This window comes from Lycium ferocissimum, chromosome 8 (genome assembly GCF_029784015.1).
Source record: "Lycium ferocissimum isolate CSIRO_LF1 chromosome 8, AGI_CSIRO_Lferr_CH_V1, whole genome shotgun sequence".
NCBI lineage: Eukaryota > Viridiplantae > Streptophyta > Magnoliopsida > Solanales > Solanaceae > Lycium > Lycium ferocissimum.
Window position 1 is genome coordinate 17954245 of NC_081349.1, and position 14024 is coordinate 17968268.

The window sequence follows — 14024 nt, forward strand, 5'->3', positions numbered from 1 at the left end:
ATGGAGGAGGAAGCTAGGTTTTTTTATTTTCTTTTTTTTTTAGGCGGGATTCAAAGTGAATAGAGCCATTTGAACTAGACCTGTGATCGATCTCCTTTTGCTCAGCAAATCAGACCTTTCAAAAAAAAAAACGATTTGGCTTCTTCCCATAAATATATCTCGAACGAATCTCTTTTCAATGGTATTAGCGAGACAAAATATTAAGCCAATAGGAAGAGAGGATCGTCTGGCAAACGAAAAGAGCCTTGCACTAAAATGGAGTAGCACAAATCTGTCAATGTTGAATCCATTTGAATGTTTTCTTGAAGAAGAAAGGGGGGTGCGGCGCCTTGAGTAATAGCAAGAAAAATAAGAAACCTAACTTACATTAGGGCTGTAGCATAAGAAAATGGATATGGGCTGGATGAATTTGGGCTTGCTCAGCAGATTGGGTAATTAATTTGGGCTGATATTGTGGGCATGGAGATATGCTAATTGGACTGATCCTTTGGGTTCTCAAATGATGGGCTGATGTGTTTTGGGTGGCAATGGGGAAATTAATTGGGCTGAAATTGTGGCCATTCCTCCTTCATTTTAATTATTCCTAGGCTTCTAATTTAACAACTAGTACAATATATACTATGTGAAATTAATATGTAGAAAATAAAGACTTGATAAAGTATAATTAGTTTAACGAGCACAAAATTCGAAAATAAAATGACGACGAACCGTTTTGAAATTTGTGATAAGATAACGCTAGCAACGTTGATAGTGAAAATTAATAATAGTGAAAATAAAGTGTTTAGCTCGTCAATAAATTTAGAAGCCCGAGGAAATAAATTAGAATAAAGGAGGGACGAAATTGGGTGTCAACAATAATATGTCGCTTCGGTGTACCTGAATCCATGATCATAGATAATGGTGCCAATTTGAACAACCATTTGATGAAGGACATCTGTGAGCAATTCAAGATAACCCACAAAAACTCTACCGCCTACCAGCCACAAGTGAATGGAGCTATAGAGGCTGCCATTAAGAACATCAAGAGGATCTTGAGAAAGACGATCGACAATTATAAGAATTGGCACGAGCAGTTGCCTTATGCTTTGTTGGGGTACAGGACAACAACCCGAACTTCCACCGGGGCAACCCCGTACCTCCTTGTCTACGGTACAGAAGCGGTCATACCCGTAGAAGTGGAGATCCCTTCACTCAGGATCATCCAAGAGGCAGAGCTGAATGATGCAGAATGGGTCAAAAATCGCTATGAGAAATTAGCTATGATAGATAAAAAAAGAATGGTGGCGGACAGCTGTACAGACAAAGAATGTCTCGAGCCTTCAACAAGCGGGTCAGAGCCCGACTTTTCCAAATTGGGCAACTTGTGCTCAAACGAATCTTCTCCAACCAAGAAGAATACAAAGGAAAATTCGCGCCGAATTGGCAAGGACAGTACATGGTCAGGAAAGTGCTTTCAGGAGGAGTCTTAGTCCTAGCCGAGATGGACGGACAAGAGTGGCAAAAGGCTATTAACGCAGACGCTCTCAAGATATATTATGTTTAGGATTCCATTTGCTTGTATTCGCATTATTATTATTTTCTTGTAATCGTACTTTTGTAATAGAATAGGAAAAAATAAATCATCTAAGTAATGAATTAGGCAATGACCTGACTTCCCCACAGTGGGATACGTACGCAGTCCATATCGGACCTGGTCGCATTATTAGTAAAAAACCAAACTCAGTTACTTTATTTCGAACTACGTTCGACCTGAATTCCTACTGCGACAGGATACGTAAGAGCTTTCGAGCTCGGTCGTCACAAAAGAAAAACCCAAGAAACCCTTAGAAAACCTCAGAGACACTAAAGCAGGAGAGATCAACAAGATCATGCTATAAGGGTCGGCACAAGAATCGACCGGCGTCAACCTACACGCGGCGAGTTTTTTAGGGAGCCTAAAAATTCCTACCGAAAACGATCGACAAGAAGATGGCAAAACAAAGCCATACACTGGGGCAGAATTTTTTAGGGAACCTCAAAATTCGTGCATATCAAGACAATGCAAGGGTCACTCAGAGCAAGACCTGAAACTGGGGCAGAAATTTTGAGAAGGATCTCAAAAATTCTACCAGTTCAGAGCTCAACAATCGCATCTCCTGGAAGAATCAGAAGACCTCGTTCGAAAAAAAACACACGTCATGACACAAAAATGAAATAATTATTTCTTTTAAGGAAAAACAATGCGGATTTTATAAATTTTACTCTAGATCTTCAAAACTAGCATAAGTACATCCTAAAACCATCTCTCGAAATACCGAGCCCCAGAGGGCTCAAAGGAGCGTCGGGGAGGAGATGCGGACGGGAGGAGACAACGACGCTAATCGGCCTTAGGAAACTCACAATTTTTCTGTGGATGCAGGTTTTAAATAGGACACTAGATATGCCACCAAATGCGAAAAGCAAACTCAGCCAGACGTCAAAGGACCAGGAGGTCATAACAAAGAATGGGTGATAAAGACATATCTGACCACGAAAGTCGCAAAACAAATGAGCGTAAAGACATATTCGACCAAAAGGGTCATGTAAAGAATGAATGAGCGTAAAGACAAATCTGACCAAAAAGGTCACACAAAGAGTGAATGACAAAGATATATCAGACCAAGAGGGTCACAATGTATGAGCATAAAAATACGTATGGCCAAAAGGGTCATGACAAAGACAAAAGGGCATATCCGACCACAAGGGTCAATAACCAATACAATGGATGAAAGAAAGATTATCCAGCCACAAGGGCCATATTTGTCATCTGTATGCCGAGAGGGCCGTTCATTTATTTAATTTGCTGAGAGGGCCATTCATACAGACTGCCGAGAGGGTCATTCATACAGACTGCCGAGAGGGCCATACATACAAATAGCCAAGAGGGACATTCATTCAAATAGCCAAAAAGGCTATTCATATTAAATTGCCGAGATGGCCATTCATTCAAATAGCCAAAAGGGCCATTCATATCAAAACTGCCGAGAGGGCCATTCATGCAAATAGCCGAGAGAACCATTCATCTAAACTTCCACGGATAATATCTGCAATATTGTCAAGTCCCGAAAACAGGCACACAGTCGCCAGAAAGGAGCCAGCTTGCTGAACCAGATCCAGACAAATTGCGAAGCAAACGTGGAGCTTTTTCTTACGCAGCCGGTCAAGATAGGGTGCCTATGAGAGTCAAGCTCTTCGGTCAGGATTTGGAAGACATCCAATCTCAAACTCAGCCACAATCTTGTCTGTCTTTATTTTCTTTACTAAAATCGCGACCGGTCTGATGCACGCCAAGAAATCCAAAGGTATTCCCACAAAAGGGATATACTCTTCTCCAGCGAGTCGAACTACATGTGACCTGATTCCCAGAGATCAGGGATATGTAGGCGGGCTCAAGACCAGAGAGTCGGTCACATTCCAACAGCCGTTCAGAGAAACCCCGATCACAACACTGAGAATCTCAGGACTTCCCTTCCAAATCACTTTAAAGTCCTTAGTTGAATCGAACTACAAGTGGCCTAAATTTTCGTATAGCCCGAGATATGTAGGAAACCTAGAAATCAGGGTCCAGCCACACATGTTTGAAAATTGCATAAAATGAGAGGTAGAATGAGTCGGGTCAGTCAAAAATTAGGGTTGGTCAAATTTGTTGCTCAGGGATGGTCCCGCCATCCCCAAACACCGAAGGGACAGTTGTTGACACCTAATTTTTGACCTTCCGTAAGTTATTTGAATTACTCAGGGTCCTTGGATGATAAACAAAGTGAACCATGCATTTTTAGAGGTCGAAATGATTTTATAAAATTGTTTAGGTCAATATTTTACCATTCCTAATTGGCATAATAATTTATATAATATTATAAATCATTTAGGAATTAATTGGTACATTTTGTGACAATTATGAGCTATTTGCCAAATTTAACAAAAAAAAAAAAAAGCAATTTCAAATAATTATTACTTAATTGTCTATGTTGTCAAAAAATCAAATTAGCAAATATATTATTCTCTTTAAAATTAACCATAATTATTTCAGGTATTTAATTATGATTAAGCCGGTATTTGGAAATTAAGCCCATTTACATATTTAAGCTTATTTTAAGTTAATTAGTAGGTTAATTACGTCCCAAATTGGTTATAATTAAAATATTATGGTCAACAGTCATTGTTTTAATTTTTACCCATCTTTTGTTTTACCTATTTTTTCCCTTTATATACGTATATACACTAAATATACGTATGTATACATAACTAATATACATAGTATATGAGGCCCCCCTCTCCTTTATTTTTAAAACACGGACCAGGCCTAGTCCAAGCTGGACCGACCCTGTCCAAAACGTACACAAATCAAAGAGGGATAATACCCCACCCCCTCCCCATTATCCCATTTGCTCACACCAAACAACCCCTAAACTATTCCTCTCTCTTCCCCTTTCCTCTTCTGTGAAAATCCTAGAACGCAGCTCTTGATTTCTTCTCTCTCATCCCAAAAATGGCAAAGAAGCAGAGATTGGAGACCTTTTGCAGTCTTTGCACGACCATTTACATACAACAATTAATGTTTAGCTTTGTTTTTCACTCAAATTCATCTAAACATAGCGGTAATCACCTTTTCTTTTACTTTTCCCTTTTGTTTTCTGAATCAAAACACGATTTTTACATTTTTTGTTGTTTATTTGTGAATTTACGAACTCGATTCTTATTGGTTCATAAGGGTTTGGTTCGGATCGACCTAAAATGGGTCAGATCTGACCATATATGTTTGTTGTCTTTAGATCTTGATCGTTGATTTTGGGTATTGAAGGTTTAGTTCTAAAAAATAATGTTTGTACCACATCGGTAGTTTTAGCCTTTGAATGAATTTTGGGGTTCTACCTTACCATTGAGATAAGTTTTCACAACCTTTGAGCCTTAATTTGAGTATTTAAACTCGAAATTTAGGCTTACAGTAAAATTTTAAAGACTTAGCCTTTTTAGGGTTCGAGTCTTCTTTAGTTCTAAAAGATTTGTGTTTTCTCTTTCTTTTCTGTGTGGCTCGAGTTGGAGATTTGGAAGCATAAATGCTTAAAAATCCATTCTTGACAAGGTTGCGCCCAAAAAAGGTAACACTCTCTCTCGTTGTTATTTTGTTAGTTAGTTTAGCTTTAATGTGGTATGTCATTGTTAAATGCCTAGTTTAAATTTAATTTATATATGTTTGTCCTAAAATTTTGTTTACAATTCTGTATTGTTTGGTCTTGGTACATGTCTGAGTTCATTGAGGATTAAAATGACCTATCCTGGACATGTGTACTTGAATTGATCGCTGCCTAAATTTCCTAGATGATCAGTATAGCATTGTGTGATTGTTTAAGCGCTGTTTTGATTTATATGTTGTGTTGATAAGGCTGCCTTGGACCTAGATGCACTGTGAAATGCTAACTAACTTATTAAGTTGATCATCTACCCTCTTAATGTGATAACACTTATATGTGAGACTTAGTGACTTAGGTAATCTCTAGTGATGTTATTCGACCTTGTTTTGAATCCTGAATGTACCTGTAACTTGATCATAGGACCCCGATGGTTTAATATAGACAAAATTGGGACACCTCATGTGAATTGATTTAGAATCATTGATCTAAGTACACTGACTTAAGGACCCTGAGGCTCTTCTTGTCTTCTGAATCTCATTTTTCATGGCTATGGGACACACAAAGGTCTCATGTTGGTTAGAAAATTTTAACCATATCTAGGAGGACCCTATTGAGATTTTATGCTGTTTTAAACCAAGTTAAAGTAAAAGAATGGGGTCAGAGTCATACCATATTAGAATTTTGGGATTTGATTCTAATCCGTGTCATTAATCATCAAGTGTTAGATTGAAATTAGTCCAAATAGCAGTGTTCTGGAGCCATGGGTGTTAAGTATCAAGCACTAAAACCAGTTGACACAAGAAGTAGCCTTTTAAAGACACTTCAAGGAGAGGATGGGGAAAAAGCCAAGTTCAACTTGGCTTGTTGTACCTCTCCTCCAAATAAGGAGTGTCATGGTTACTCTCATAGTTCATGGGGTGTGTGCATGCTACCAAAATGTATTTAGCTCTATGACTCTGCCATTGGACTAAAGGAAAGGGTGATTTTAGTCTGTTTCTCTGTCAAATAATCTGATAAGATAAAGGGTGGCAATTTTCTGTGTAGAGCGAATGGTTTTCTTTGAACTTGGATTTAATGAAGTAAAACTTAGAATAGTCAAGACTATTGTTTTCTAAAATGAACATTAAAACTTTGTAACTAGTCTGGTGTTGTTTAAACCTCACAAAGATCCTACTTAGTTTGCAAATTTTGTCTCTTATCATTGTCTTGTGTGTTCTTGTTGATTAGTTAATTGAACTAGTGAGGTCCAAAGTGTTCCCCCTTCCCCTTTGCTCCTTTTTTCGAAAACTTGTCTAAATTTGGATAACCTTTACATTACTTGGATGTACCCAGTTTTGCTTGTGTTTGAGTATCTTGAACTGGCGACACTTCACCTTGGCCTTTGAGGAGCTAATAGAACCATGCTTGAATTTGGCTTTTTTTTTTCCTGAATTGGTGTGTGTAGCACCTCCTTTGTTCCTATTGTCACGCCCCGAACCATGGCCTGGGCATAACACGGTACTCGGTGCCTGACTGCATGTGACCGAGCGAACCACATGGCTTGCTGAATCATCATGAGGCATACATGGGCAGAAATATAATATGAAACATAATGGGCTTTAAGAAAACATATGAAGTCATAGTAATTATAAAATACTTGTTTAAAAACAAGAGCGCGGATAATACCATAACTGAACCAAAATGGCAATCAGACTCTGAAAGTCTAACATGACCCAACTGACTTGTCTAGTCTATGAAACCTCTAGCATGAGTCTGAATATAAAACATACTTGCTGGGACAAGGCCCCCAAAGATACCTTTAATGCATCAATGACATAAAGTGAACAACTGACTAAACCCCGAAGAGAATGGGGCTCACCCAAAAGCTGATACGAGAGCTATCCTACTGAGCAGATGCGTCGTCCTGTAAGTCAGTACCTGCATCGTGAAATGCAGGCCCCCAAGGCAATAAAAAGGGGACGTCAGTACTTTGAATATACTGGTATGTAAACACTTGAGAGAATAAACAGGCACATGATACATAAACATGAAATTGAAATTGAAACTGAAACTGAATACTGAAACTGAACATAAACATGAGTACTGTAAGCATGAAATAATCTGTAATACCGACATGAACCACCACGGGGAGAAACGTGGAGTCTGGTCTCGGCTCGATCAGCTAATCCATCTCGTACCTTGCCGGGGCACGAGACATGAACATGACATGAATGGATCCAAAATTCCTCAATGGGGAAAACATGAAGGAATCATCCTAACTGGGCGGAGCGATCCTTATCCTACATTGGCATACGTAGTTTCAGGCTATCTGAGCCTTCTCGGTATTAATACAACTCCCGAACATAAAAATAACTGAAGACATGATTTCTGAGTCTTGACATGAACATGGGTACATGAAGACATGACAATAAATGCATATATACGAGCTTTTCTAGAATAAGCAAAATATCTCATACCTTGTGTTATAGAATCCATGGGATGCAAGTTATGGGTTTTCATAGATTACGGACTGGGTCTCAATCACCAAAACAGTAAATTAAGACTAATCAAACGGAATTGTAATTGACCATATAATATACATCATGGTTCAAGTGTCTAGGGTTTATCGTGATATACCTAGAATCCTAAAACTTGGTGTGTAATCATGGAATACTGAAACATGGGAAAGAACAAGCATGTTCCCACACGTGGATAGTGTCTACATACCTTGACTTCCTGCTTTTGAGCGTATCACAATATCCTTCAATCCCTTCAACTTTAATCTATAGCAATACAGGTCATAGGGATTCTGTATTAGCAACAATATCCATGCTTTGATCATCTAAGCATTTTATCAAACACTTGGTGGGCATGAAGCTCCACAACCTTCATTAATGGTGTTTTCTTCACCCAATCTCCACTCTATTACTTCTAGCGGATTCTACAATTTCAATTAGATGTAATTAACATCATTCTTCATCACCCACATGAATACAACAATCCCAAGTCAACAATCCAAAAACTCTAGCATAGTTCATATAATTCTCTTTATCAAATCCATTTACTATTCTCCCAAGAACTCATCAATTCACAACTACAAATTATTAGAGAGTAGGAACATTACCTTTTTGAAGTCCAATCCTCTTGAATTCGGGTTCTAGGGTTTCCACATCCAACAATAATGTTCCAATCATAACTCTATGGATTAGAAGGGTTTACTCAAGTTAGAAAGGGATTAGGAACTTGAATTCAACCTAGAATCATGATAAAACTTACCTTCGAAGGTTCTTGAAATTTGGGAATTATTCTCTATGAATTTAGGGTGATTCTTCGTGAATGGGGTGTTGGGAAAATAAACCGCAAATCTTAAATATAACTTAAAACGCGTAAACCCGACTTTTGACCTGAAACCCGACCTTTTATGCATTGGTTCCGCACTGCACGTGCATCGCGCTACCCCATGCAGGTCAATATTCAGAGAGGGTGTTTTTGTTCGATCGGCCCGCGACGCGGCACTACCGCACGCGCCCTCACAAGCGACATGTGTCGGTTCTGCACAGTGTTCGGTAAAATAGGCATAACTTCTTGTACATAGCTCTGTTCAAGACTCATAATATACCATTGGAAAGATATTTCAAAGGGCTACAACTTTCATCTAGGACATTTTTCCAAATTCCCAAATAATAAAGGGTTTATTGTCGTTGGAAGTAAGACCTTCTACAAACTCACTTGAAAACATCCTCCGTAGAAAAGCTTTTGACTTTGCTTTGTCCAAAGACTATTCTTATGACTTGATTAGTTTCAAAACACTTTATTAAATCCTCATATTTGTTTCATTGTATTATCGGCTTACGAGTCAAACCTTAGCCCAAAGCTACGAGGTGTTACACCTATGCCTTGGTGTGAGCCTTGACTATTTTACATTGTGCTGCTACTCTGTTTCATGCTCAGTTTACCAATGGAATATATGAGCCTTGCCTGCACTTGATCATTCTCTTCTGGATCATGGCTGATCGGATCCTTGCATAAGCATCCTTTTGGTTTTCTTTTGGTCAATAATTACTGGATTAGTTAAATATCTACTCTAGTTTAGGCTTGAATACTACTAATTGATTAAGTGAATATGATCATGGGTTTGAGGGCTTTGTTTGAGACCTGTGACTAGGATATAATGTACAATGTGTGATAGGGGAGAAAAGTTTACATAATTATATACTTGATATTCATATCAGGTGTGTATATCATAGTATATAGGGGGCATATTTAAATAAAATAGGCATTATAAAGACAAGTATGAAGGGACAGACTTCACTTAGGCTTTAATATTTAGCCCAAATTCAAACTTAGGAAGCAGTTGGGCCTGGCCCATTTCAAAGGGAGGAATCAACTAGGACTTAGCCTAAAATAAATTGGGGAGTTCGGGTAATTATCTTAAATATAATCTTGGGCTATTACGCCTAAGGACTTGACAATATGTGATATATGTGTATTGTTTCTTCCTATATATGTTATTATGTGTGTGTATATATACGTGTGATAAGTTCAGTAGATTGAAACTAATCAGGGTCCTTTGTTTTTGTTTCTCCTCCCTCATCTACCACATGACCACTTGGGCCGGGTCTGAAGCTAACCTGTTCGGCCAAGGCCCAACAGGCAATCCCTTCATCAACAGGCAATTCCTTCATACTTATCGAGTTCGAGAAAATAAAAAGGGAAGCTATTATCAAAAGAGAACACGTAGAAGACCTAGCCATGGGTGAAAATGGCTAACTAGGGGCTTGGTATGCCCCTAGCCTTCCCCTCCCTTTTATTTAGTTATTTGTGTTTTCCTATTGTTTATAATTTTGTTGTAATTGTATTTGTAAACTTGTAAAAAACTCACGTTATATTGGAATAATTTATGATTAGAATTAGATGTCTTAGGACAACGATACTTACGCCGTTTAGTCGACTTTAGGTCCCCCAAACGAATTTCGAAAACCCGGTTTAAGGTATAACGTTTTCAAGTGTCTAAAAAATAATAACGAAAAACTGATTTGTGGCATAAATTAAATAAATAAGGTTAAAAAGGAGTTTCAAAATAAAAGCAGGACTACGTTTTCTTTACAAAAAATCAAAAACAGTTCTCTCTCTCTCTCTCTCTTTTATTTATTTATTTATTTTTTTTTATAAAAAAAATCAAGTTCAAACCCAGAATTTTGGGCCAAGCCCAGCAAAACGTTTTGGGCAAGAACAGGAAAATAAAGATTTGGGTCAAAGCCCACCAACTAGAATAGAACATGTTTTGGGCCAAGGCCCCCCTTTTTTTTAAATCTTTTCAAAAACAGAAAAATACAGAATTTAAGGCTAAGGCCCACTAACTTTAAAAGAGAGAAATAAGGCATATGTTTTTAGGAGAAAGCCGCCTTACGTTTTTAGGAGAAAGCTCACCATAACCCTTCTTTAAAGTAAACACCTTCGGCCCAAGCCCAAAAATAAAAAAAATCATCTTTTGCAATACGAGAAAACCGATTAACAAAGATAAAAACTAAAGCCACTTTTGCAAAATCGGACTTATTCAAATAAGTGACACGCATTTATAATACAAAATTTTAGGATAAGACGTTCCAACGCATTATGCGGATTGACCCATGGTGAAGTGTGTGATTAAAACAAGAATATATATACTTACACATACATATACATTTTTCAAAAAGCCAAAAACATTTTTACACTTTGCGAGATAAAATACATTATCCTTATATATACAAGGAAACTAATCTTATCCGGATATTATAAATCCGAACAAAAAAAAACCCATATATAAGGGGAATATATTTTTTGAAAACTAAATGATATCAACGATGACATATTTTATAAATGCTGGAAGTAAACACTAAATAAATAATTAAAGCAAATAATCATACACTGGATTTCGGAGGTCCACCGTATAGTACGAATCCTTAATACTAGGGTGCCTAACATATTCCCTAGGGGATTACCAGAATCCTTACCTAGAATTTTTTATTACGAAGGCTTTTTCACTGTATATGAATAAATCCTTTGAAACTGATTTTTCTAATTTCCTGAAAATTAGGTGGTGAATCTTTTAAAATAAAGTCTAAAAGAGCACCAACAAGTTCGAAGTAATCACTCCCTTTTACTCTGGCATCCAAACCAGGTCTAAGGTAAGAAACATGTTTGCCTACTGCCTTCATTTCTCAAATTGAGCCCAAGAATATCAAGGAGGCATTAAAAGATGCTGACTGGATTAGTGCTATGCAAGAAGAGCTTCATCAATTTGCAAGGAACAAGGTGTGGCACCTGGTCCCTAGACCAACAGACATAATAGTAATTGGGACCAGATGAGTGTTTCGCAACAAGCTTGATGAGTTTGGAAACACTACAAGAAACAAGGCAAGACTGGTAGTTCAAGGGTATAATCAAGAAGAGGGTATTGACTATGATGAGACCTTTGCACCAATGGAAAGGATGGAGGCAATTAGGATTCTAATTGTTCTTGCATCTCATATGGAATTCAAATTGTTCCAAATGGATGTCAAAAGTGCATTTCTCAATAGATACTTGAAAGAAGAGGTCTTTGTCAAGCAACCCCCTGGCTTTGAAAGTCATGATCATCCAAAGCATGTTTTCAAGCATTAGAAAGCTCTCTATGGTTTAAAGCAGGCTCCTCGAGCATGGTATGAAAGATTGTGAAAGTTTCTTCTGGAAAATGGGTTCACAAGAGGTAGAATTGACAACACTCTATTTCTAAAGAAAAGAGGGAAAAATCTGCTGATTGTGTAAGTATATGTTGATGACATTATCTTTGGTGCCACTCTTGATTCCCTATGTGAAGAGTTTGCTAAGCTCATGGGAAGTGAATTTGAAATGAGTATGATAGGTAAGCTAAACTTCTTTTTGGGACTACAAGTCAAGCAATCTCAAAAGGGCACCATGATCAGTCAACAAAAGTACATCAAAGAGCTGCTTAAAAGATTTGAAATTGAAAATTCAAAGCCTATTGATACCCCTATAGGAACTGCTACTAAGCTGGACATAGATGAACCTGGTCCGTTTGTAAATGAAACCATGTATAGAGGTATTATTGGTTCACTGCTTTACCTAACTGCTAGCAGGCCTGATATTTTGTTCAGTGTAGGATTGTGTGCTAGGTTCCAATCAAGTCCTAAAGAGTCTCATTTGAAAGCTGCTCAAAGAATAATGAGGTATCTTAAAGGTTCACAGGACCTGGTCCTCTTCTATCCCTCTGGAGACAATTTTGACTTGGTTGGTTATGCCTAGTTACTTGGTGGATAGAAAGAGTACCTCTAGAATGACATATTTTCTGGGGTCATGCTTGATCTCATGGGGTACAAGGAAACAGAACTCTACGACTCTTTCTACTGCTGAGGCTGAGTATGTGGCTGCTGCCTCTTGCTGTGCTAAGTTGCTGTGGATCAAACAACAACTTGAGGATTTTGGTGTCTTCACTGATTGTGTGCCTATAATGTGTGACAATACCAATGCACTTAATAGGGCAAAAAATCCAGTGCACCATAAAAGAACCAAGAACATTGATGTGAGACATCATTTCCTAAGGGATAATGTGGAGAAGGGTTTGATTTGCATGAAGTTCTGCAACACAGAAGATCAGATTGCAAACATCTTCACCAAAGCACTGAGCAGAGAACACTTTGAAAGGAATCGCCTGGAGTTGGGCTTAATCAAGCTCAACTAATTGTCCCTCAATGATTGGCTATGTCAAGAGAAAAGGTACAATGCTTAAAGTGTTTTTTGAAAATGTCTAACTCACTCTTATAGTGTTACAAGTATGCTCACATGGCACTCTCAGAACAATACTAGCACTGGAAATATTGCATATTTCAGAGTTATTGCCTAAGCCTTATCGAAAATAGTAAAGGGACCTGGTCACTCTGACTCAGGTTAGTAGTCTATTCAGTACTTACATACTTTTGGATTGTTGAGTGCCATGTCATCAATTGTTCCCGCTTCCTTCACAAAATGCTAAAGTTGAATCATCACAAATCTTTAGAATCGACCCTAATTAAATGACAAGTTCCGAATTAAATGAAACGTTTTGTTCTGCCAATGGGAACCGGTTCCTTCACCCATTTTTAAAAGACCAAACCGTAAAGATTCTCTCTCTCACTTTACTCTCAAACATTCAAGCCTTCATCGTTCATAACTTCCCACTTTTCTTTACTCTAAAATGGATCATGTCAAATAAAGAAATCTCGTCCCTTATTGCCTCGGAAGCCAATCCCTCTCACTCGTCTCCTAAAAAGCCTATTTCACCCAACCCTCAGACAAGTTTGTCGTCTCAAACAGTCCCTGTTCCAAAAGACCAAAACCCTAAATTGTCCTCACCAAAACCTGTTGCTGGTCCCTCTAGAACTCATAAAAACCAAATATCAAAGAAGTTCGCACCTTCTTCCCCTTCCTCTGAGAAACCCAATTTGGAAGAAAGCACTCATACTATGACAACTTCTCAAATTTGTGAGGCTTCTACGGGAATTGCTGAGAAGGATAACGGTATGGAAGTGACAAGTCAAGGAGTTAAAATAGAGACTGTATGTACAACTAGAGAGAGGAACTTAAGAGAAGTCCCTCAAGGCTCAGGTAACCCAACTTCTCTTGAAAATATGGATGTTTTTGGTGTTTTGGACAAATGTGTGGTAACTGGTGATGAAACTATGAAGGATAGGGTAGATAATATTGTTGATACTTTACTTAGTAACAGTGGGGAGATGGAGACTGAGGAAGTGAGTGCTCAAACTCAGGGGGAACAAGGTAGTTTAGGACATACTGTGCTGACAGAGAGACCTGGTCCTTCTGAGACAGTGTCTGCCTCCAAACCAGTGTCTACAATCGTAGTTCCTTAGAAAGAACCTT

At 38.2% G+C, this 14024-nt stretch overlaps 1 protein-coding gene across 1 annotated transcript; it reads left to right on the plus strand.

The window, feature by feature from the left end:
• The first annotated feature begins 884 nt into the window (after positions 1 to 884).
• Positions 885 to 1469, plus strand: LOC132066091 (uncharacterized). The gene has a single exon (XM_059459478.1). It carries the CDS (start codon positions 885 to 887, stop codon positions 1467 to 1469), a length of 585 nt encoding a protein of 194 aa, XP_059315461.1.
• Positions 1470 to 14024: the final 12555 nt, after the last annotated feature.

Excerpts from the sequence above, each read along its gene's own strand:
- LOC132066091 (XM_059459478.1), top strand. The coding sequence starts at position 885 with ATGATCATAGATAATGGTGCCAATTTGAACAACCATTTGATGAAGGAC.